The sequence below is a fragment of the Dipodomys ordii genome, unplaced genomic scaffold (assembly GCF_000151885.1).
Source record: "Dipodomys ordii isolate 6190 unplaced genomic scaffold, Dord_2.0 Scaffold97, whole genome shotgun sequence".
Lineage (NCBI taxonomy): Eukaryota > Metazoa > Chordata > Mammalia > Rodentia > Heteromyidae > Dipodomys > Dipodomys ordii.
The window spans coordinates 10,475,922-10,499,638 of record NW_012267313.1 but is presented as its reverse complement, the minus strand read 5'-3'; the positions used below and the strand labels follow the sequence as shown (position 1 = coordinate 10,499,638).

The 23,717-nt window shown below is 42.2% G+C and overlaps 1 protein-coding gene across 2 annotated transcripts; it reads right to left on the bottom strand.

Moving 5' to 3' along the window:
* Nucleotides 1-12,495: 12,495 nt before the first annotated feature.
* On the bottom strand, nt 12,496-22,231 carry Abracl (ABRA C-terminal like). Of its 2 annotated transcripts, none has more exons than XM_013026772.1 (3): nt 22,043-22,231; nt 17,234-17,300; nt 12,496-12,989 (listed from the first exon to the last, which is right to left on the bottom strand). In XM_013026772.1, exons 2-3 carry the CDS (start codon nt 17,292-17,294, stop codon nt 12,805-12,807), a joined length of 246 nt encoding a protein of 81 aa, XP_012882226.1. In that variant the 5' UTR covers nt 17,295-17,300; nt 22,043-22,231; the 3' UTR covers nt 12,496-12,804. The 2 variants fall into 2 exon arrangements, with proteins under 2 accessions (XP_012882226.1, XP_012882225.1); XM_013026771.1 differs by having other exon boundaries at nt 22,054-22,231.
* Nucleotides 22,232-23,717: the final 1,486 nt, after the last annotated feature.

The window sequence follows — 23,717 nt, the reverse complement described above, 5'->3', positions numbered from 1 at the left end:
TGTCTCCTTTTCTGAATCTATCAACATAGAAGACAACTTGTGCATATTGAACATGTTCTCTGTACCTGACACTTTGCTAAGCACTTTATGTAATGTGACATACAGTATCAGGATCCTTGATTTTCAGATCGGAAAAGTGCAGTTCAGAGGTATGTGCTAGCTTCAGCTAAAGGCATTTATCTTAGCCAGGCATGGTGATGCATACTTGTAATCCCAGAACTCAGGAGACTGGGGAAGGAGAATTTTGAGTTTGAAGATAGCCTGGGCTACATGGGGAGACTCTCACAAAAATAAAATACTACTAATAATAATTAATAAAAATAATAATCACTTATATAGTCACTGGTGGGGTTTTGTTCCTCAGAGCTTAAAATGAGTTATACAACTATACCTGGCCCTGTTTGTGTAAAGTTAGGTATCACTGCATTGGACATAAAAGTGACTTTCTTATTGCATGCATGATTCAGGAGCCCCTGAATCATGTGAGATAAATATTCACTTCGGGAAGCATATGTACACTTCATCTTCCCTCCTAGGGCAAGGTGCTTGGATTACCACCCCATTTCTGAAGAGGTTAGGCACAGAACCACATTTGGGTTGAGAATGGCCAGTTGACTGGGCCCTGATGCCCAGGAAAGTTTAACAAGCCACCTTCCATAAATGACAATGAAATTTGGTAGGCCTTCAATGCCATCTTACTCCATAACTTTAAAAAGATTTCATAAAGATACATTCCTCTTCATACCCTTTCAGTCTAATTTTAATAGCGTTTAATTTTAAATACTTAACAATACATGTCAATTCCAGAGTACACTAAATATTGGTGCACCTGTTACAAATTACACTGCTCTTTTAAAGCTAAGTCAGTAGCATCTACACATTCATTTCATACCTAAAAGTATCTTCTTTGTTTTGTTTGTTTTGTTGGTACTGGAGTTTGAAAGCAAGAACTCTCTACCCTTTACCACTTGAGCCACATCCTTAGCCAGTGTCCATTTTTAAAAGATCTAAACAAGAAGCTTCTTTCAGTAGTCAAAAGCTTTACCTTGTCTCTTACTAACTCTACTCCCTCCACTGAAAAGTATTCAAATGCAATAACACTATATACTTGAAAATCCTAACACCTATAATCACACCTTGAATCCTAGCTATTCAGGAAATTGAGAGCTAAGAATTGTGGTTCAAAGCCAGTGCAGGCAGGAAAGTCTATGACACTCTTATATGCATTAAACTACCCCATAAGCTGAAAGTGGAGCTTTGGCTCAAGTGGTAGAGCCCTAGCCTTAAGTATAAAGAAGCTCAGAGACAGCGTGCAGGAACTGTGTTCAAGCCCCAGGACTGGCACACACACCACACACCACACACACACACACACACACACACACACACACACATGAACAGAGAGAAAAAAATACAACACAGAAATATTAGCAGTGATACAACTGCATATATATGTTGAAAATATTTTTCACTTCATCTTCTCAAGATGCTTCAATTTTTAATATTTTCTATCATTACACAGTTAATCAAGACAACACCAGTATGCTGACACTTTTGAACAATTTCTGTTTTTGAGGCAAGATCTCTCTGTGGAGTACAGGCCAGTCTAAAATCACAATATTCTTGCCTCAGCCTCTCACATGTCAATATGATGGGCAAGTGCCATCACACCTAGCACTTTCAAACGTCAATAAATATGAAAGAAATTTTCCATTGGAAATACATCTCTTAATTGGATGCTTTTCAAAACTCATTCATAAATGCATACATGAATATATTTCTCACTAATCCAAGAAAGGTTTGGCATCATTTCCCTCATATTTCATTTCATAATGTAAGGAATAAAGGATCTTATTTACATAATAAATACATGGGGATAGAAAAGGGTTCTAGAAACAGTCACTTAGTTCTTTGAACTCCTAAAATGTCAAAAATCATCCTATGCCAGGCTCCAGTGGCTCATGCCTATAATACTAGCTACTCAGGAGGCTGAGATCTGAGGATTGCAGTTCAAAGCCAGCCCCAGCAGGAAAGCCCATCACTCTTATCTCCAATAAACCACTCAGAAAACTGGAAGTGGCGCTGTGACTCAAGTGGTAGAGCACTAGCGTTGAGCTGAAGAGCTCAGGAACAGCGCCCAAGCCCAGAGGTCAAGCCCCACAACAGACCCAAAAAAATCATCCCATGATTTGCCATAGCATCATTTTTTCAGTTCCATTAAAAGCTTAGGCTTGAAGCCGGGCGCTGGTGGCTCACGCCTGTAATCCTAGCTACTCAGGAGGCTGAGATCTGAGGATCGAGGTTCAAAGCCAGCCCGGGCAGGAAAGTCCGTGAGATTCCTATCTCCGACAAACCACTAGAAAACCGGAAGTGGCGCTGTGGCTCAAGCGGTAGAGTGCTAGAACGCAGGGACAGTGCTCTAAGCTCAGAGTTCAAGTCCCACCGCACCTCACCCCCCAAAAAAAGCAAAATAAAAGCTTAGGCTTGGGCTAGAAATGTGGCTCAGTGGTACAGTGCATGCATGAAACCCTGGGTTTGATTCCTTAGTACCACATAAACAGAAAAGTCTGGAAGTGGTGCTGTGGCTCAAGTGGTAGTGCGCTAGCCTTAAGCAAAAGCAGCTCAGGAACAGCACCCAGGCCCAGAGTCAAGTCCTATGACCGACAAAAAAAAAAAAAAAAAAAAAAGCTTAGTCTTGTCATTAGCTTGTCATTAGCCTTGCCTTCAGTTTTGTTGGGAAAAAAGAAATAGGAAACCACCTGGCTTACAAAAAAATTTTTTTAATCCACTTACTAGGACTTTGCCAAGAAAGCTGCATGAGACTTATGAAATAATTATGAATCAATGTATATTTTTGACCTAGATTTTCCTTCTAAAGATCTATTCAGAGGAGTTGGGAAAATAAAAATTTCTTATTTTAATATGCTGTGCCAATTTACAATTTTTAATATGCTTTTAAAAATCTTACCATGTTTTCAATATATTTTTGTCAAAATTTTGATCAGTTAAGAAGAGATTTGGTTCCTTCATTCCATGGAAATGTCTTCCATCTAACTCTGTTGACAGGGCAGGCATATCAAGCTTTGTTTTTTCAGTAAAATTCTGACTTCACCTTCCAATGTAAGGAACTATGCTAATATAGATTTTTTTTTAAGAGAAGGTACAGGGACAACTGAAAAATAAGCTACAAAGCTTACCTAGATAGATTGTTAAATTATGCAGAGGTAATAGAATTAACTTCTACATTTTATAATAGATTACAGAACATTAATTCCATTCTTACTTTGAAAATTATGTAATTGACTATAATATGAAATTCTGGCAGGACCTCTTTCATCTTAAAGTAGGAGGAAGGAGATGTCAGGATGAATTGTTCATAAATGTGCTGCCTGTTTGTCAGGCAGGGCACGTTTGAGAAAGTGTGTCTGGGATTTGAGAACTGAGAAATTGATTCCCTTGAAACTATCTTTACCTTCAGGGCTCCAGGTTTGAGTCCTACCGGTATTCAAATAACTGGTAAGCAAATAATGAGTGTCCACATGCAAATACAAACTACTCAAGAAGTGAAGGTAGGAAGATCATGGCCCAAGGCAATCCTGGGGAAAACTGCAAACCTGTATCTTAAAAACAAACCTAAAACTTTAAGGGCATGGCTCAGGTGCTAGAGTGTTTACCTACCCAAGCATGAGGTTCTGGTTTGATTCCTAGCACTTGAACTACTTGGACACCTAAAGAAACCACACACACACACACACACACACACACACATAATTGGCAAGAATTATTATGCTAAGAATATCCAATCTGTCATTTATAGTTCCAGGACTCCTTAAAAAAATTGTTTTTACCAGTCATACTTCTTCAGCTGAACATCCTAGGTGGATAACTCACTACCACCCTAAACAGAACACATCCCAAGGGAATTCATCATCTTACACTCAGACCCACTACTCCACCTTGTATCAGAACAGGAAACTAGGATTCACTTACTCACCTAATATCTATTGTCCACCTAATATCTATTCATCACTAACCAAACTACTATTTAATTCACAGAGGCAATGGAATTTAAAAACTCCACTGGAAATACACACCCAGGGCCTGAGCTATACCAACTGAGCCATACCTTTACTTCAGGCTTCTTGGTGTTTAACTAGAGGTAAGCTTCACTGGCTTTCTGCATGGGCTGTCTTTGCATCTAAATCCTGAGATCTCAGCCCCCTGGGGTAGCTAGGATACAGGTATGAGCTACTGGCACTCAGCTCACAAAATTTATTTTTTAAAAAATAATCAAAAGTAAGACACATAGACATAAAATTAGTCAACAGTGAAAGGAAATATACAAACTACTTTCTAACATATATCATAGCAGGAATGGATATTCAGGGTAGCCCTTTTCAAATAGACAGTCTCGGCACTTCCTCATTCTCATTCTCCCGTATCTAACGTGTACCACAGGAGTGCTGCTGGAAGTGGTACGGGGCTCCTGCAGGACAGGCAACAAGTCTGAAGATAAAAAGCCAGGCCAAGGAGACGTTGAACAGAGAGCTGGGGAAAGCATCACAAATCTGCAGAACAACAGTGTCCACTTTTTGCAGAACAGCACTGTCCACTTTTCTAACCAAGCACAGTCCCTTGATACCCTGAGTCACCTAGAAACCTAGACCATTCTCTGTGGCTACTAGCTCTTATGCCACACATCCATCTGGTTCTCAATTTCTTATTATTTCCTCTCTCAAATACATTTTGCCAATCCTTCCCACTATCTCAGGCCTTGCATTGGACCCTTGACATTGACTTTTTTCATTTCTCTGATGGTGATGTTTCCTTACTAGTCTCAGCTTGTACCAAAACTTTACATGGCCTCTGTTGCCTGTAGAAGGAGGACCAACATCAAGTACATCACTAGGTCTTAGCAGATCACCTGACTCTTACTTGCCTTCTTGAGTATGTTTCTTCCCACCTTCACTCTGGATAAACTGAGCTATTTTCAATTGTCTATTGTTCCAGAATCTTTCCTTTCCTGTCCTCTGAAATAAAATTCCTCCCTCACTTCATCCTGGCAAAAAGTTAAATATTCTCTCAATACTCAATTTATGTCATTCTTCTAGCTTTTTCTGATTCTACTCCCCCCTTGATTAAATGTTTAGAAATGTAATTATGAGGTTGATTTTTTAATGTTGGTCTTTCTAAGGAATGGGAATTTTGAGAGGCAAAACTACAGAGAAGCCAGAAAAGGAGAAATGTGAATTTAAGAAGGTATAATCTGGCTATGGGTGTGACTCTCATGGTACAAGATCTGCCTAGAAAGATGGTGTAATCTACTTTCTTATATGGATACCAAAATTTTATTTTTGGCATGTATATGCATACATATGTATGCATATACATGCATACATATATATATACATATACATATATACTTATATATACATATATTCTTACATATGTTGGCCCTTCTCAGCATAATAATGTTACTGATGATTCCTAAAAGTGTCCAGCAGGTCAATAATTTGGTATTAAATACCAGTTGTCTTCATCAAAGTAAAAATATTCGGGGGGGGGGTCCTAGAAGACTTTCCAGGGATTATGTGTGTGCAGATAATTTTAAGTGAATCAGTCTCTTGGTTCTTAAATCTCAGACCCAGAGTGACTTGAAACTGACAAATGGCAAATGGCCAGCTCGTGTATAAAGACTCCACACCCTGACACCCTCTTTCTGAAGTCCTTCCCCCTCTTTATAGGGGGCAGATCTCCAGACAGATTTTCACATTCCATCATTTATTAGAGGGAGAGAAAGAGAGAGAGAGAGAGAGAGAGAGATCGCATATCATTTCTTTGATGTTATTAATTTTATGAATTTGTATCACTTTTTATTATATTAACTTTAGCCAAATCTATACCTTAAATTTCATTAGAAGCCGGCACCAGTGGCTCACACCTGTATTCCTAGCTACTCAGTAGGCTGAGACCTGAGGATCGCAGTTCAAAGCCAGCGCAGGCAGGAAAGTCTGTGAGACTCTTATCTCCAATAAACCACTCAGAAAAGTGAAGTGGTGCTGTGGCTCAAGTGGTAGAGCGCTAGCCTTGAGCTGAAGAGCTGACGGATGGCGCCCAGGCCCAGAGTTCAAGCCCTATAACCAACACACACACACACAAAACAAAAACAAAAATTCATTAAAGCTACTATCATTGCTTGTGGATACTATAGTTTTGTTGAAGCAAAACTTAAATCATACCAGAATTTTGAACTGTAGTCTATTCTGCAGACTTTTCTCCCAGTTTTGCAAACTGGGAGACCTCAAACTGAAAAAACCTCAAACCAAGAAACTTACACCTAGTAGTTATAAAAGACAGAGGAAGCGTTCTGACCTTTTTTGTGATTGGCTGACACTACAACAGTCATTTCAAGGCAAGCAGAGCTGTTTTAAGTTGACTTGAATACTAGCTGTTTGTCTGTTTTCATCGCTCGTGCTGACAAGGACAAAATGCTTGGAGCTTGTGCCTTTGTTTCATTTACAATTAGACTTACTACTGTGGGGGAAATCAGGATGACAAGTTTCAGCTCTGTGACTATGGGCAGATGGCTTTACAGTATATCTCAAATGAAGGTGGACTTTTTTTTTTCTTTGGTTGCTCTGGGGTTTGAACTCAGGCCCCTACACTTACTTATTAGGTAGGTGCTATACCATTTGGGACACAACTCTGACCCTTTTTGCTGTAGGAATTTTTGTTTGCCTTGGATGGCCTAGACCAAGTCCTCCTATCTAAACTTCCTTCATAATTGGGGTGATAGATGTGAGCTATTATACTAAATAAGAGTCTGACAAGCATTTTGCCTTGCTAGATTCAAACAACAATCCTCTTCATCTCTGCATCCCAGTCTCTGGGATTACAAACATCATCCTCCACTCCTCACCTCTTTTTGTTATGGTGCTGGTACTGGGGCTTGAACTCTTGGGTTCTTGCTAGTATTCTACCACTTGATTCATACCTCCACGTCTAGCTTTTTACTGGTTAATTGAAGAAAAGTCTTACAGACTCTGCCTGGGCTGGCTTCAAACCTCAAGTTTGAGCCTCAAGCCTCTGGAATAGTTAGAATTACAGGCATGAGCCACCAGTACCCAGCATTTTGTTTTTCTTTCTTTTTTTTTGGGGGGGGTGTCCAGTTGTGGGGCCTGAACTCTGGGCCTGGGCGCTGTCCCTCAGCTCTTCAGCTCAAGACTAGTGCTCTACCACTTGAGCCACAGCACCACTTCCAGCTTTTTTCTTTTTTGCTTATGTGGTACTGAGGAATCGAACCCAGTGCCTCATGTATGCAAGGCAAGCGCTGTACCACTGAGCCACCTTCCCAGCCCCATTTTGTTTTTCTTAACAGCCAAAATTAACATTTTTATAAAAGCTAATAATAAAGTCTCTAAAAATTGCTCATTAAGCTAATGTCACTATTTTGTTTGTCTTAGCATTGCTGTTAATTTCATATAGTGAACAGCATCTGAATGATAACCTATCTGACTAATTTTCTTTATATAGGGGCTAATCACAGCATCAACTGTCAGCATTTAATACACAGTTTGGGATAATTATAAACTATACCAATTGTCCTTTTAATCATAACATAGACATGTCCATGCCTGATATGTCAATTATGCACTCAGCATTGATAATGAGATTATAAATCATATAAATGATCTGATCAGAATCAGGGGGCTATATAGCAAATGACAGTGCTAAGAAGCCCATGCCTTTTTTTAGCTATACCAGTTTATCCCAAAGTAGTATAAGCAAAATAATTTTAGGTAGTACATGGTGAAGATTAATAATTATGCTTTTGCAACTTAATGTTCATTAGGAAAAAGTATCTAGCACATCAAGTCTACAACAGAAGTTACTTTTTTTTCTTTGTCAGTCATGGAGTTTGAACTCTGGACCTGGGCGCTGTCCCTGGGCTCTTCAACTCAAGGCTAGTGCTCTACCACTCGAGCCACAGCTCCCACTTCCAGCTTTTTCTATGTATGTGGTGCTGAGGAATCGAACCCAGGACCTCATGCATGCAAGGCAAGCATGCATGAGGCCCTGGGTTCGATTCCTCAGCACCACATAAGCAAAAAGAAAAAAGCTGGAAGTGGCGCTGTGGCTCAAGTGGTAGAGTGCTAGCCTTGAGCAGAAGAGCTGAGGGACAGCGCCCAGGCCCCACGACCGGACCCAAAAAAAAAGGCTCAACCCCATGACCCAATCTAGTCCTGTCTATATATTCACCACAAGACAAGCCTAAGTATAGTTATATTCATAATACTTAACCTGAATTTCCATCAACCATAAACTGTCACAAGTCATATAATGAAATTCTATATGCCAATTAAAAAGAACAAAGTGCTATTGTGCATAGCAATGCAGACAAAGCTCTGACTCACTGTGATGAGTAAATGTGGCAGCCACAGAGAATACATCTGAATGACTCCATTTTGATGAAGTTTGAAAAGAGACAAAACTAATGTGACTACAGATACTGGAATGGCTGTTACTTGAGAGAGTGATATATTCACTGGGAATGAGTTTGAGGGAAACGTATGAGATCAGGAAAAAACAAGTAAGACAGTGTTGCTAAGTTGCTCCTGGGATCCACAAACCAATCCTCCTATCTCAGCATTACAGGTGTGTACCACACCTATTTGTGTGTCTGTGGGATTTGTTTGCTTGTTTGTTGGGGTGGCTTTGTTTTGTGTCTTTTTGCTGTTGTTTGCCAGTCCTAGGGCTTGAATTTGGGGGGTGGGGAGGTTTGGTTTTTTGTCTCCCCCCCCTCAGGTTGTTTGTTAAAGGCTAGAACTTTTCCACTTGAGCCACAGCTCCACTTCCAGCTCTTTGGTCATAAATTGGAGACAAGAGTCTCACAGACTTTCCTGCTCAGGATGGCTCTAAACCCTGATCCTCTCATCAGCCTCCTGAAGAGCTAGGATCGCATATGTGAACCACTAGCACCCGGCCCTAAAGATGTTTGATATCTTGATTTGGGAATTAGTTTGTGTGTGTGAGCATTTGTGCAAACATGCACATTCTCATTCACACACAGGAGAATCATGGAACTGTGCACACATATTCTAGAAAAATTAACATTTGAAATATACTTCCATTTATTAAAATGAACCCAATATTAATCAGGCTTTTATGTAATAATTACATTTATGTAATCCTAGCTACTTGGGAAGTTAAGAATGGGAGGACTTCAGACCAAGGCCAATGAAGACAGACAAGTTCATGATACTTTGACTAGCATTTACAAGGTCCTAGGCTCAATTCTTAGCACTGAAAATTAAAATGGAGGAAGCTGGGGGAGAGGATGAAGGAAAGAAAGGAAGAAATAGCAGTAAGCCAGGTTCCATAAATCCAGAAAGTAGGGAGTCACGTCATAGAAAGTACCCAGGACACATGGCCCTCTAACTCTAATAACCACAATACTAGCTAGCCCTGAAGAGAGAAGGTAGGATTTTCTGTCTGAAGGCATAATCTGAGGTCAAACAGTACTGCCAATATCAGAAATACTGCCTTTATCTTATGTATCAGAGTCTGTGTTTTTAATTAGATTCTTAGTGGTCTGTGAATTTGGACTGCAAAATAAATGCAGATAGACTATAACATCAAGACAACTGTTTCACAAGCAACTATTTTATCTCGCTAAAACAGACTGTAAGAGTCATGTGTGGTGCTACCTAGAAGGCAGAGGAAGGAGAATCAGAAGTTTGAGGCCAACCAAAGTAAAACTAGTTAAGACCCTATTTCAAACACCAAACGGAGAAGGCCTACAGCATAGCTCAAATAGCAGACTACTTGCCTAGCACGAGCAAGGCCCTAGGTTCAATCCCAAATACCACAAAAGCTCATCGGTAATCTTCCTGAGAACACTGTAAAACAGTGATGGAGAGCTCAGTTAGTCTTCCTCTTAGCGGAGTCACCTTTGAAAGTTACCGGATTGATTCCCTCAGGATCAGAATATAAAGTGGAAACAATATTAATAACACTCATTTCAGTGGAGTTGGCAAGATTCAATTAAACAATACATATGAAGTATTTATTGTGCATTAAGTATGTAGCAAAAAATAACTATTAGCTCTCATTACCTTTATTCCTGGTGAATAAAGTAAAAATACATTCATTCATGTAGTCAACAAATATAACTGAGCACCCATTATGTACTGGGCATGATTTTCAACTGTGAGGATACAACTCAACAAAACCAACAATAAAAAAGCCCTACATTGTTGGGGACCCAGTTCTGGCATGAAAGGTGGTAATTGTGTAGCAGATGAGAGCCTCAGGAAAGGAATCCTCTTGGGACCAATCTAATTGAGTCCTGAAGTATTTGGCAGCTGCATGCACTGAGTTTTTTTTTCCTCCTAAGATGAGCCATGACCAGTTAGCGAAAGAAGTATGCCAAGATCTCTTCACACCTTCCCTGGAGACAGGCTGCACCAATAAAGGGAAAATGTAGCACCTGTGTAGCTCTTGCTTAAAAATTCTTTTTAAAGAATGCTTCAACTCCCTCCCATCCCTCTCAAAATGCTTGTTCTTTTTGGTATTTTTGTCTGTATAAGTTGAGAATTGTCTCTGTGTTGCTATCAGGTAAAGGAAACAAAGACAGCTATCACATGGGCCACTGATTTCTACTCCAGGGGAGGTGATAACAGAGGTCAAAATCCTTCTGCCTCCCATCTGGACCAATTCCCTAAAACTACTATGGAGGCCACTTGGCCTCCTCTGAGTGAGTCACACACCCACCAGCACCCACCTAGGAAGAGAGAGCAGAAAACAGTGCTGGTGACAATTCAACATTTGGCGTTTTGATTCGGTGGGGCAAGAATTTTCAGTTTTCTTTTTATGGTCTTCAGTGTTTATTTTACTGTATTTGAAAGAGACCTGTTGTCTAAGTCACAGCGGATTTTGGCCAAACTGAAAAGAGAGCACAGTAAGTTGCTTTGGAGAGGGACCCTTTCTAGTCTTTCCCTTTCTCCTCTGTCTCACTGTGAAGAGCCACTGAGGACACCTAACTAACCAAACATGTTCAGAAAATCATTCCTAGCCTCATAACTTCATCCCAGACATCTTGTCCCTCTCTTCTCATGGTGTCTTATACAGACTAGGGTCCTGTAACAAAGAGGGAACAGTCAGGCCTAAAACTATAACTGATCTTGACTCATCCAAGATTTTGCCTGCAGACCTGATTCTGGACTAGAATACTGGATTCCCAAGGCCAGTGTCTCTGCATGGTAGGAATTAGGCCAGTTTGGAATGTTCCGCCTACCTAGATCCAAATCAACTGCTTAGAGGCCCAGAGCTATATGAATGTTTGTTTCTTTAACTTCAGGTTTACCAGCTCCTTTCTTGTCCCTTGTCCTTCTGCAGGGTGAGCACGTATCAGTAGACCACAAACATGTTTGCAATCAACTTTTTTTTTTTTTTTTGTCGTTCATGGGGCTTGAACTCTGGGCCTGGGCACTGTTCCTCAGCTCTTCAGCTCAAGGCGAGCGCTCTACCACTTGAGCTACAGCGCCACTTCCGGTTTTCTGGTGGTTTATTGGAGATAGGAGTCTCACAGTCTCTCCTGCCCGGGCTGGCTTTGAAAGGCGATCCTCAGATCTCAGCCTCCTGAGTAGCTAGGATTACAGGCGTGAGCCACCAACGCCCGGCTTGCAATCAACTTTTGCTGAATCATGACACTTTCACTCCCAAGTATTTGATTCTTAACATAACCTATTTTCAAGTGAATCTTAGCTGTGTAAGACATTTTCCTGGGTTGGGAGTATGGCCCACGTAGTAGAGTGCTTGCCAAAAATGCTTAATGCCTTAGATTCAAACCCTAGTAACCCTATTTTGGGGGGGAGAAAAGAGGCAAGATATTTTTCATAATGTCACCAATATACACGAAGTAGTTGTTCTGGGTAAATACTCACTGCCAACAAAACAAATATTGGCAATAGGGTACAACATTAACATACTGTTTTTTTCATTTCTCTTTTTAAGAGTATCTTCAAATCATAACTTTTCCTATACTTACCTAATCTTGTTGAAAAACTCAATTCTGAGAGGCATTTGCTTAAATGACAAAGAAAGCAATAAGGCAATTTTGAAACAGTTTCATGTTTTTATTATATAAACAAAGTAACATTCCTTGTGAGGCTTGCTCTTCAGTTGGCTTTTTACTTTGACAGAATGTCAAGCATCTGTAAAAACTGTCTAAGAATGATTTATGAAGCAAATGGTTCCATACTTCAACTAAAAAAAAAAAAAAAAAAAAAGCTCCAGTCAGTCTCTGGTAGCTCACACCTATAATCCTAGCTACTCAGGAGGCTGAGATCTGAGGATCGAGGTTCAAAGTTTGCCTGAGCAAGAAAGTCCATGAGATTCTTATTTCCAATAAACTACTCAGAAAAAATGCCACTGTGGCTCAAGTGGTAGAGCACTAGACTGGAGTAACAAAGAGGCTCAGGGACAACGCCTAGGCCCTGAGTTCAAGCTCTGAGACTGGCAAAGAAAAAAAGCTTCATTTACTATATCTTCCAACCAATTTCTGCTGAGAAAAATAATAGGATTTGTAGGATTTGTTTATTTTTACTGGGCAATACATCACCCTTTTCAAGATGTAAAAAAAAACTAAAATGTGAGTCCATTTTTGTTTTCAAAATTCTATAAAAATACATTATGTAACCTCAGGTTGGTCCTTTGACTTACTATTCCAGTTTACCAGAAACCTAAATTCAAAAAACAAAACAAACAAAACAAAACAGCAATGCACAAAACTATGGAAACACCTTAACCCTGCAGCAATATAATGTCGACATCATCATGAACACCTTGCAAAAGAAGCTCTCCTGGGTAGGTAACAATCTTCCTTCGTTTTGCAGCTTTGAGAGTTCCCACCAATGCTTCAAAGAGGTTGGCACATTTGTCATCCTGGAAGAGGACTCCAAATTTCACACTTAACTGTCCATCAGCATCTAATATGAGAAAATACAATATCAGCAAATGCACAGTCTATTTCTCGCCTCCATGTGTGGCAAACAAAATCTTTAACCAGCCTTTTAATATGAGCCAACCAATATTATAACTTAACACTTGATCATAAGCTCAAGTAGCTTTTTCCTAGATCCAAAATTCAGATTCAATGTTCTATACACACAAGGTCTCCTGGCCTTTGTATTATCTACACAAACTGAAAGAGAACCAAGAAACAGCTACAGTGCTAAGGTTGTAGATAAATTTCCCCATATTGATATTTTTTTTTTTTTTTGGGTCCAGTCGTTGGGCCTGAACTCTGGGCCTGGGCGCTGTCCCTCAGCTCTTCAGCTCAAGGTTAGCGCTCTACCACTTGAACCACAGTGCCACTTCCGGCTTTTTTCTGTTTGCTTATGTGGTGCTGAGGAATCGAACCCAGGGTCTTGAGCATGCAAGGCAAGCGCTCTACCACTGAGCCACCTTCCCAGCCCCCCCATATTGATATTTTTTAAATTATGTTGACATAATTAAATTAATATGTGACAAATCAATAAAGACAACATATGAAAGAGAAATCCAGGATCAAGTGTGTTCTAAATATATTCAGAATCCTCCATGTAGGATCTTTAAAAAAAAAAAAAAAAGCTGGGCACCAGTGGTTCACACCTATAATCCTAGCTACTCAGGAGGAGGCTAAGATACAAGGATCATGGTTCAAAGCCAGCCCAGGCAAGAAAGTCCATGAGACTCTTATCTCCAATAAACCACTAAGAAAACTGGAAGTGGCACTGTGGCTCAAGTGGTAGAGCGCTAGCCTTGAGCCTAAGAGCTGAGGGACAGCACCCAGGCCCAGAGTTCAGGCCCCACAACCGACAAAAAAATAAATTTTAAAGTGTGACTGGATGCCAGTGGCTCATGCCTATAATCCTAGCTACTCAGGAGTACTCAGGAGGCTGAGATTTAGGGATCGCAGTTCCTAGCCAGCCCAGGCAGGAAAGTCGGTTAGGCTTATATATCCAATAAACTGCTCAGAAAAAGCTGGGAGTAGTATTATATAGCTTAAGAGGTAGAGTGCTTGCCTTGAAAAACACCTTAGAGATAGTGCCTAGGCCCAGAGTTCAAGCCCCAAGACCAGCAAAAAAAAAAAAAAAAGCGTTGGACATCAGTGGCCCTAACTTACACTTGTAATCCTAGCTACTGAGAAGACTGACATCTGAAGATTGAAGTTTGAAGCCAGCACAGGTAGGAAAATCCATGAGACATTTAACCCCAACTGACCACTAAAAAGCTTGGAGTAGCAATGTGAGTCAAGAGGTAGAACACCAGCCTTGAGCAAAAAAGTAGAAACAGTGCCTAGGCACTCAGTTCAAGTCTCAGTACTGGCACAGAACAAAAGCAATTCCTCAGGTATCCATCCTGACTATTAAATCCAAATTCCTGGCCACAGTCACCTTGAAAATAAAGAGAAGCTCTTGACCTCAAGGATAAGGTTCTTCATTCCATGGCCACACATCCAATGTTTGTCTGCTCTTCTCTCCATATGGATCCAATCTTAATGAACTGTTGTGCAGGGTACCATGAGGGATCCTGCTTTGTAATTTTGCCCGTGTTAAGCCATATGCCAAGCATCCCAGACCCCTCTCCCTAGATAAATTATTTTCCTACAAAAGCAAACTCAAATACAAGAAGTCATCAAATAGTCCCTCTTCCTAAAAAACTAAATATGTCTGTCAAAGCAGTCAGCGTTAATTATGCTAGGAATAGTTAACATTTATTGAGTACTTGCTTTGTCCCTGGAACTGTTCAATGCACTTTACAGTCATTAAAATTCACTCAATCCTCATTTCATGGAAGAGAAGACACCATTGACTGCAAGAAGCACCCTTACTTTATATTCCAATTAAACTGCCAATTTCAATACAGCACCCATGTATTATGACACATTCTTATTTTCGAGATTTGAAATTGTGAAAAAGGTCTTTTAATTGCTTAGATACAGTATTTGTTATTATTATACAAATAAGGAAACCAAGACACTGGCAAGTTTAATAATGTGCCCAAGATCACACATCAAGTGTGTAGATGAGCTAGGATTCATTTCAGAGAGTAATGACATATTGATGGCAGACAGTCTGACACGAGTCTATACTCTTTTTCTAAGACTGTGTCTCACCTGTGTTCCCCCAGGCTGCCTGGAACTTGCGATGGTAGCCCAAACTGGTCTTGAATTCTCAACCCTCCTGCCTCCACTTCCCAAGTGCTGGGATTACAGGCATGTGCCAAAGCACCCCATCCCACTGAGTTTATACACTAGTTTATCTATCTTCCAGCTACCTAAGAAGACCTTAAAGGTTAAGTATATTTAGTTCTGTTATCTCCTACACTTGAGAAAAAGGTACTCCAGAAATACCTGTTAGATGAAAACATTTCAATCTCCAAAAAATCATTCTCCACCTCATCTTTTTTCTCTGGATGAAAAATGAGACTTTTAAGGATTTGACTTGATAAAACTTCCTCCATCAATTTGCACCTTGAACTCATATATCAAAATTACTCGACACACCTTAATTAATTAACACAAGCCAGAAGAGGATATCCTTCGATAGATGCCTTCTAATTCTGTGATCTTATGCTAAGAACAAGAAAGCCAAGGTAAGCTGGCTGAAGTAAAGCGGCAAAGTTTAAAGTGTTTTCACATATATGCAAGTGCTGATAATTAGTTCAAATCTTTTCATTTATTCAGCTGCTGATTTTGAAACAGAGTTTTGGTCTGTGGTAGTAAAATGTATTCATCTGGGGATGTCAAGATTATATATGATTTTAAAACTCGTGGAATTTAACCCATCTAAGTTGACACAGATAAGAAAGAAAACCATTCAAACGAAAGTGCTCCTCTCACATAATGTAATGTTCTAGAGCTCAGGAAAAACTTGGATACAGGGCAGGACCAAAAGTGAAGACATCCCTAGTGAAAATGAAACTCACCAAAGTCAGTTGGGAGGTGGGAGAAAAATGGACTAGGCAAGATTGTTCATCTGTTTGACTGGAGTACTAAATAAAGTACATTCTCCCACATAATTCTCAGTGTTCTCCACAAACATCAAATTCATTCTCATTCCAAATTCAACTCATGTGTCATCTGACCTGCCCTAAACTTTAAAGACTCACCTGAGATTCAAGGTTTAACTCTGAACCCTCAACTAATAGTTCCCAATAATCTGTTTCACAAGGACCATACTAAACTGAATGCCAACACTACACAGTTTAGTTTAGTATGCTATCTTGTTTTTGATAATTGCCCCATGAAGGTGTGTTTTCATCAATGATGTTTTCCAGAGGAAAACAAACATACCTGTGTAACTTGTATTTACACACAAGTCTTGGCATATGTGGGTACTGAACAAATAGTAACTTACAATATGATTAAACTCACTGAACAGTTATTTCTTTTCCTAAGTTGTGATGAGACTTCTTATTGTGTGTATAGCTTTAGTACCTCTCAGATGGGATGTGTAAAAAAATAGAAATTTTAATAGGGAGAAAAATAAAAAATTTGAACATGGTTCCATTATCAGATTTAAAATACAACCAGAGGGCTGGGAAGGTGGCTCAGTGGTAGAGCGTTTGCTTTGCGTGCCTGAGGCCCTGGGTTCCATTCCTCAGCACCACGTAAGCATAAAGAGAAAAGCCAGAAGTGGCTCTGTGGCTCAAGTGGTAGAGCGCTAGCCTTGAGCTGAAGAGCTGAAGAACAGCGCCCAGGCCCAGAGTTCAAGCCCCACGACCAGACCCAAAAAAATAAAATACAACCAGATGAAAGCCCAACAGTTTTCTTTCCATTCAGAGGATAATGAAACATCTCAACTATTCCTTGGCACCCTACATCTCAAACAGCCCTCCGTGACAAGGAGGTATGGCCTGGGGTTAGGGCAGAGAGGCTATCCTGTGCCCTACAGCCCTCTGGTGACCCATCACAGGCTTCTCCAAAAGCCAGTCCCGCCTGCTCTGAGGAAAATGTAGAAGAAATGATTTGTGTTAGACCACTTACTTTTGGGGCCAGGTGTGGTGGTATACACCTATAAATCCAAGTACTCTGCAGGTAGATTTCAAGTTTGAAGCCAATCTAGGTAAAGTTAGCCAAACCATATCTCAAAAACAAAACAAAAACAAAAGCATGGGGGCATGGTTCAAGTGGTAGAGCAAGCACAAGGCCCTGGGTTCAATCCTTAGAACCTCAAGAATTACTTACTTTTTGAGCCCAAACGATGAATTTCCTCCACTAAGAGGTTAACTTCATGATCCACATTCATTGCTACCTGAAAGGAAAAAAGAAAAAAAAAAAACATAAATCTATGTTACTGCCATTTCTCCATTCTATCCAACACACACACACACACACACACACACACACACACACACACACACACGGCCCCTTTCTCTTTTCATGTAGCACTTATGACTATTATTTACCACATCCCTTCATCCCTTTCCTTAAAACACTGTGATGTACATGGCACTATGTCCTCACTTTATCTAAGTTCCATAGGCCACTGAGGAGGAGGCAACCATTTTCCTTATACAATTATTACGCTAAGCAGGTCCTCTTCACAGTGCGCAGCTAGGAAGCCAACTCACTAGCTAGTCTCTGATACAATGTCCAAAGCCTTATAGAAAGCTACAGAAGGCTTTGGGGAAGTCACAAGAGAGAGAAACGGACCAAGAACACAAGTGAGAGAGGTGGTTCTAGACGACATGCAAAATTACACAGGCATAAGGAGAAAATACAAAGCACACTTGAAGCAAGCCTTGAACTAGGTGCTTTGGGAGCCTGAGGTTGAGTAGGGGAAGCACATCAATACCCAATTTTTCAATACTCTCAATCAGTGCAATGGTAACTCTAAGTAACATGCAGGAGTTGTCTGGACAGCTTCCAAGTTAATATGACTCCAGTATAGAGCTTGTGGTGAAGCTCATTCATTTTTAGATAAGGAATGTCCAGAAGTAACAGAAGTTGGATTTGGTTGCAAATTCCTCTACAGGTTGGGTTCTGAGACAGCCCTTATTATCTCTAGGTTGCAGGGGCACAAGGCATTTTTATTCTATTCTTCAAATCTTCTGACTCCTATCTCCAGCCTTTGGCCACCCTGTTTCTTTGGCACAGACTATTGCTATCCCCCTTTCCTGAAGCTAAGGCACACATCCAGGCCCAGCTTAGAAGTAACTCCTTCCAGGAAGCCTCCCTGAGCCCAGAGGCTTCCCTACTGAGTGTTCCCACAGCTTTGTGTGCCTCTCTTCATCTCCATTAGAATTACTTGTTTTCACTAAGAGATAAGCAGGGATCCCACTGAAATGCTCTAGGCTCCTCTCAGGCACCCAGAATAAAGGTTAAATAAATATTGTGCTGGTTTTTCTGAGTTTCTGGACTGAAAAGAGCAAGCAAAAGGAGAGAGAGTGCTTCTGAACAGAGACTTTAACACTGACCAATTCATTCAATCTGTTTTCAAATAATAAAATTTCCATATTAAGGGACCAAAAAAAAAAAAAAAGTAGGGTTGTTGCGTGGGAGGGAAAAACTGGGAGAAAGCAAGGGGAGGGATGACATTGTCCCAAAACAAATACTCTTCACCTGGCTTAGGTAACTGTAACCCCTCTATACATCACCATTATAATAATATAAAAAAATTAAAGTAGGCTTGTATGTATACATTCCTTAAGGTGCAGTTTGGGAGGAACAACTCTATCCAGATGGACACTAAGTAATTCCTGGTCTTTTTAAAAAACAAGAGCAATACTTATGGCTATATATTCAAATGATACTGATTGGGAGGAATACCAGTTAATAAGTAAAAGTACACCTACTATCTGCTATGTTATTAGGGTGAACATTATACTTTAAGGAGCTTGAGCTACAGTAAATGTGTATAATGTTCCATTTAATGCATCTACACAAAACGTTATCAAACATTACAGTGGGCAAATATTGGGGACTTTGTGTTGGCTGACCTTCTATTTATATATAACATTACAATTAACTCAAGAAAAATTTAAGAGACTGAAAACCTATACCATACCCAGAGGATGTTAGCCTGACATGCTCCTTTCCTCAGACAGGCACACAAAGGGCCCCTCTGGTGCTGGCAGCTGAAGATCAGGCTCCTCCCTCTCACCTTGGCATTGCAATAGTAGGCCCCTTATCTATTCAGGCAGCTGCCATAAATCTTAGACCACCATACTGGAATCCTCCCACCCTTACATCCTCTAGATTATAGGATGCTCCCTAGACAATGGCAAGCACTTTTTCTCTCCCTTGGGTGAGAGAACTAGCCTGGTCAGCCCCTCTGCTGGCAATAAACCTTTCTCTCTGCACTGACTGTGTATCCGTGTGCTTTCAGAGCACACCCCCTCTATGCCGAAGGCCTGGAAACTAGGCCCTGAGAATAATGGTAGGGAAAAATATTGAGATCCTCCTGCCTCAGGCTCACAAATACCAGGGAGACAACTCATTTAGGCATTCCCAGTACCCATTCCCCACCCTGGCAGTGTAACTTTGTTTGGACCAAGCAAGTCTTTCCTTCCTCTGGGCTCCAGAAGTGCTCCAGGGCAGAACGTTGGTTTGAAGACTTTCTGTAGGTAATTCCCTACAGAAAGGAAATCAAGTTCAGCCCCAACATACTCATCAGTATAACAACATTCTCACTTCCATTGGTTTCTAATATGATATAAATGACCACTATATGGGAAGAGACTGTCAAGAATCAAGTTAACACAAAGAAAATTCACACCCATAACAATGAACCCACCCATGACCCTGAACATTAAGAACCAATGCTTTCTTTCTCAGTTTCATTTGTGCTGGTTTTCTGAGTTTCTATTACTTACACACTAAAGAATAGTAACCCATAAAGTTAGTTTAGAGATCTGCTTCTAAAACCCAACTGAGGTTGTTCTTACATACTTACATGAATGTGGTGTTTTGTGTTGTACCAGGTAAAAATATAATAGGAAAGCAGAATTGAGAGCCATCCTGCCCCCATACTGTCTAACAATCAAAACTATGCCTAACAATGCTCTCTGTTCCTGGGAGCATGTGCAGAAATAGAAAGGATCTGTGAGCAATGAAGTAATTAGCCCACTTGGGACAGGAGGGAGAATGAACTACCAAAGATTGAGGACTTCTCGAATTCTCAGACTGATTTTTCCCTCCTTTGGAAACTGATCTTTTCATTCTCAACACCTTCCACCAAAAACATTGACCTGACCTCCCATAATAATGAGAAACTGAGGAAACCTCTCTACTTTGTGTACCATCAGTCTCTGCAGTGTATTTAGCAGATGTACATTTCATCCAGTTCTAAGAACAGATGCATTTATGATTAATTACATACTGAGTTCTCTACCCAGGCTGATTCAAACAATCCTAAGAACTTTGCAGAGCACTTATGCATTTCATCTTATGGACAATGAAACAGGCTCCCAGGGGTTTACTCCCCACAATTAAATTCTGTCTCCAACACACCATCTGTCCCCCCTCCCCCCCCATTCTTCTTCTCTTGTTGTTATGCAAAGGGACTAGACCTGTGATCGTGTATTTGTATGAAATATTACAGGCTGGGTACTTACACTAAAGCAGATCTCTTAACAAAGCAAGAAAGGCTCCCTGCCCAGACCCCCTATAAATAGAAAAATAACAGGTTTAGAAGCTACTGCTGGCATATAGAATTTGCTGTGTCGTATTCTATTTAGAGGAGAGAGACATGTGCACAAAGGAGGGGGGGCTCATTGTTACACAGAACTTGGAAGACCCTAGACATTTTTCTAACAAGGACAGAAGCCTAGGCCTGGGGTGAGCCAGATCTGGACCATAAGGGCCGTGAGCAGAGGAAATCTAAGAGGAAGAGCGAGTCTGTCAGTGAGAGGCTGCAGCAGGAGAAAGGAGTTCAAGAGAAGGTGAGGGCAGATGCTAGACGGGCCTTCTGTCACTGAATCTAATCAGTCCTTCTGTCACTGAATCTAATGAGGCCGTGAGCACGAGAATCACGAAAGTAGGCATTCCACCAACCTATCATACTTGTTTGCTGCTTTTTTTTTTTTGAGTTTGGATGCAATACGTGCAGATGTTCTACTGTCCCCGAATAGCGGGGTCTGGACCTCGGAGGCCAACTTTGCACGTGAATGGAGCACTTTGCCAGCCTGGCCCCGGGTTTTATCATCCACCGCAGGCGCGGGTCAAAGCACCACCTTCCCGGTTCCGTCTTCCTGCCTCCCTCACGCGCGCGCACACTCCATATTTGGTCATCCATCCTCCAAGTTTGGGGTCCGGCCAAATAAGGGTCTCGAAACCCGGTGTTCGGGGGCGGAGGACCTTCCCACGGTCACCGTTGACTCCGAGGCAGAGATGGGGGGCGCCGGACTCGCGCCCCCCGCCCCGGCCTCCGGCTGCGGGACAGCAGGGCGGGCTCCGAGGGCGAGCCGCGTCCCGGAAGCCTTTGTCTCCACCTTAGCCCCGGGAGAGATTGTGTGTCCGGAGGAGGAGGGAGGAACGCCGACCCTACCCGGGGCTGCACGGAGCCCTTAGGGCCCCTCACCACCACCACCCCCACCTCCCCGTACCCCACACCGATCGGAGCCCCGAGCCGCACCCCTCTGCCGGCCCTGCAGAGCGCCCTGACCCCGGGACCGCCGACCCTCTCCGGGCAGCCTCTTTCCCCACACCCCAGCGCGCTCCCCGGCCCAGCTCCGGGGAACCGCCAAGCGCAAAACCCACATCTGGCACCGCGGGAACAAATGGTCTCGCTTCCCCGGCCCGCAGAACGGCGCCCCGCGAACCGAGTGCGGAAGTGTGCGGGAGAAGTGCGGGCGCGGGAGCGCGCAGGGCCGCGCGGCGGCGCAGCTCAGCTCAGCGCTCGCGGGCACCTGAGTCCCCCCGCGGGCTCGGCCCCCGGCCCCCGCGCGCCCCACGATCTCCACACCTGCGCGCGCGCACACACACACACACACACACACACACACACAGGCTGCTCGGCCGCGGGACACCCGGTCCGTCCTGGCCCTCTCTTCCCTCGGTCTCACCCCTCCGCTTCCCGGTCTTTTCCAAACGGAGAGCTGGGCCGCGTCGGTGCGCACCCGGGTTTCCCTCGAGGCACAGGGGAGGCAGGGTGTGGAGAAGGAAGTAGCCCAAGCCCGGAGACTGGTTGTGGAAGCGGAGAAGGAAAAGGAGGAGCAGTACCGGAGTTTAGCCTCTTGGAAGGGGGCCTCCCACTCGCCCAGGGACCAGCCTATGAGCAGGAGAGAGAGGAGGAGACGTTCCAGAAGAGGCAGTCCCCTGACGAGTGGCTGGGCGCCCCGGGTTTTCAGAGCCACCACGAGCCACCTACCCCCCTGCCTGGGGTTTCCTCCTGGATAGTTCCCTCGGAGCCCGAGGAAACCGGCGTCCGCGACGAACAAGATCTCCGAGCTCCGAGAAAAAACCGTGACTACCGCTGTTCCCGTATACCCGGAGTGGGAACTTCCAGAAAACGAGCAGACTGAGTGAGCGCCGTCTGATTTGCAACAAAATGCATGCCTGAAAGCCAGTTCATTGTACGTCCAGGAGATTTTCACCTGGATGAAACTAGCTCTTGATTTGAGATCAGTATAGATCTCTTCCCTTCCCTACTTTCCTACGTTACCTCATTCATAATTGGGTTTACTCATCAATCCTTTCATAGTAGTCACTTTTATTTGTGGGTACGTAAGTTTGTAATATGTTTACTGTAACCAGGGTTTGGGGAAGGAAAGCTGATCCAAAGTATTCCAGAACAAAAAATCACAGGAGTAACTAAGAAAAAAGTCCTCTCCTCGCCACCAGGTGGTTGCATTGCCAGAGATAATGTCTCTCTCTCTCTCTCTCTCACACACACACACACACACACACAGACACGTCACCAGATCCAACAATTGGGCATAGAAGTAACCTACATTTCTCATCAACCAGGTGGTAATTAGCAATTGCCAGGTAAGTATTTGGTAAGTGATCATTAGTAAGCCAATCAAAGTCTCACTTGACAGAGGAGGACACAGAGAATCAGTCATCTGCCAGAAAGCTTGAATCTGTAAAGGGATCAAAATAGGCCTTCCATTAAACAAGCCAAATGACTAACCGGAAATGGAGCATGAAGTGGTAAAAGCAGTGGAAGAGGAGAAGCACAGATCATGAAGTAAGGAGGGTAGCAAAGGCCTGCTTTACAGATCCCAGGGGCTGTACTGAATCTGTCCTCTTCCCTCCGTGGGCCTACATACCCTTCCCCAGGCCACACCTGTCACACGGATGTGATTGAAAATGAATCTGTCCTGTAATCACCAATGAAGTTGTGATTCTGCTAAACTACTCAGGTCAAATGAAGGTTAAGGTAATTCCAAGATCCCTCAAGGCCTGCTTTTCTCCTCACCAACAGGAAGCTTAGAAGTTATACTTTATATCTTTCAGTAGTCTATATAACCCAAAAGTTAATAATTTAAGAAAAATATGGTCCTTGGCCAAGAAATACTGTTATTTCATGAAAGAAGGTGAAAGTTGAGGGACTGAAGAGGGACCCACTCCCACAGTAACTAACCCACTCCTCCTGCAACAGCAGTACTAATCCACTTAGAGACTAGAGCCCTCATTATCTAATTGTGTTTTACAGATACCACCTCTCATCACTCTCATTAGAGATTAAGTTCCCAACACATGAACTTTGAGAGATATATTCAAC

What these genes read in the sequence shown, in the direction of transcription:
- Abracl (XM_013026772.1), bottom strand. Translation starts at nt 17,294, where the DNA reads ATGAATGTGGATCATGAAGTTAACCTCTTAGTGGAGGAAATTCATCGT. An exon ending in TCATCGTTTGGGCTCAAAAA is followed by an intron (nt 12,990 to 17,233) that starts GTAAGTAATTCT and finishes TTCTCATATTAG; the next exon opens with ATGCTGATGGACAGTTAAGT.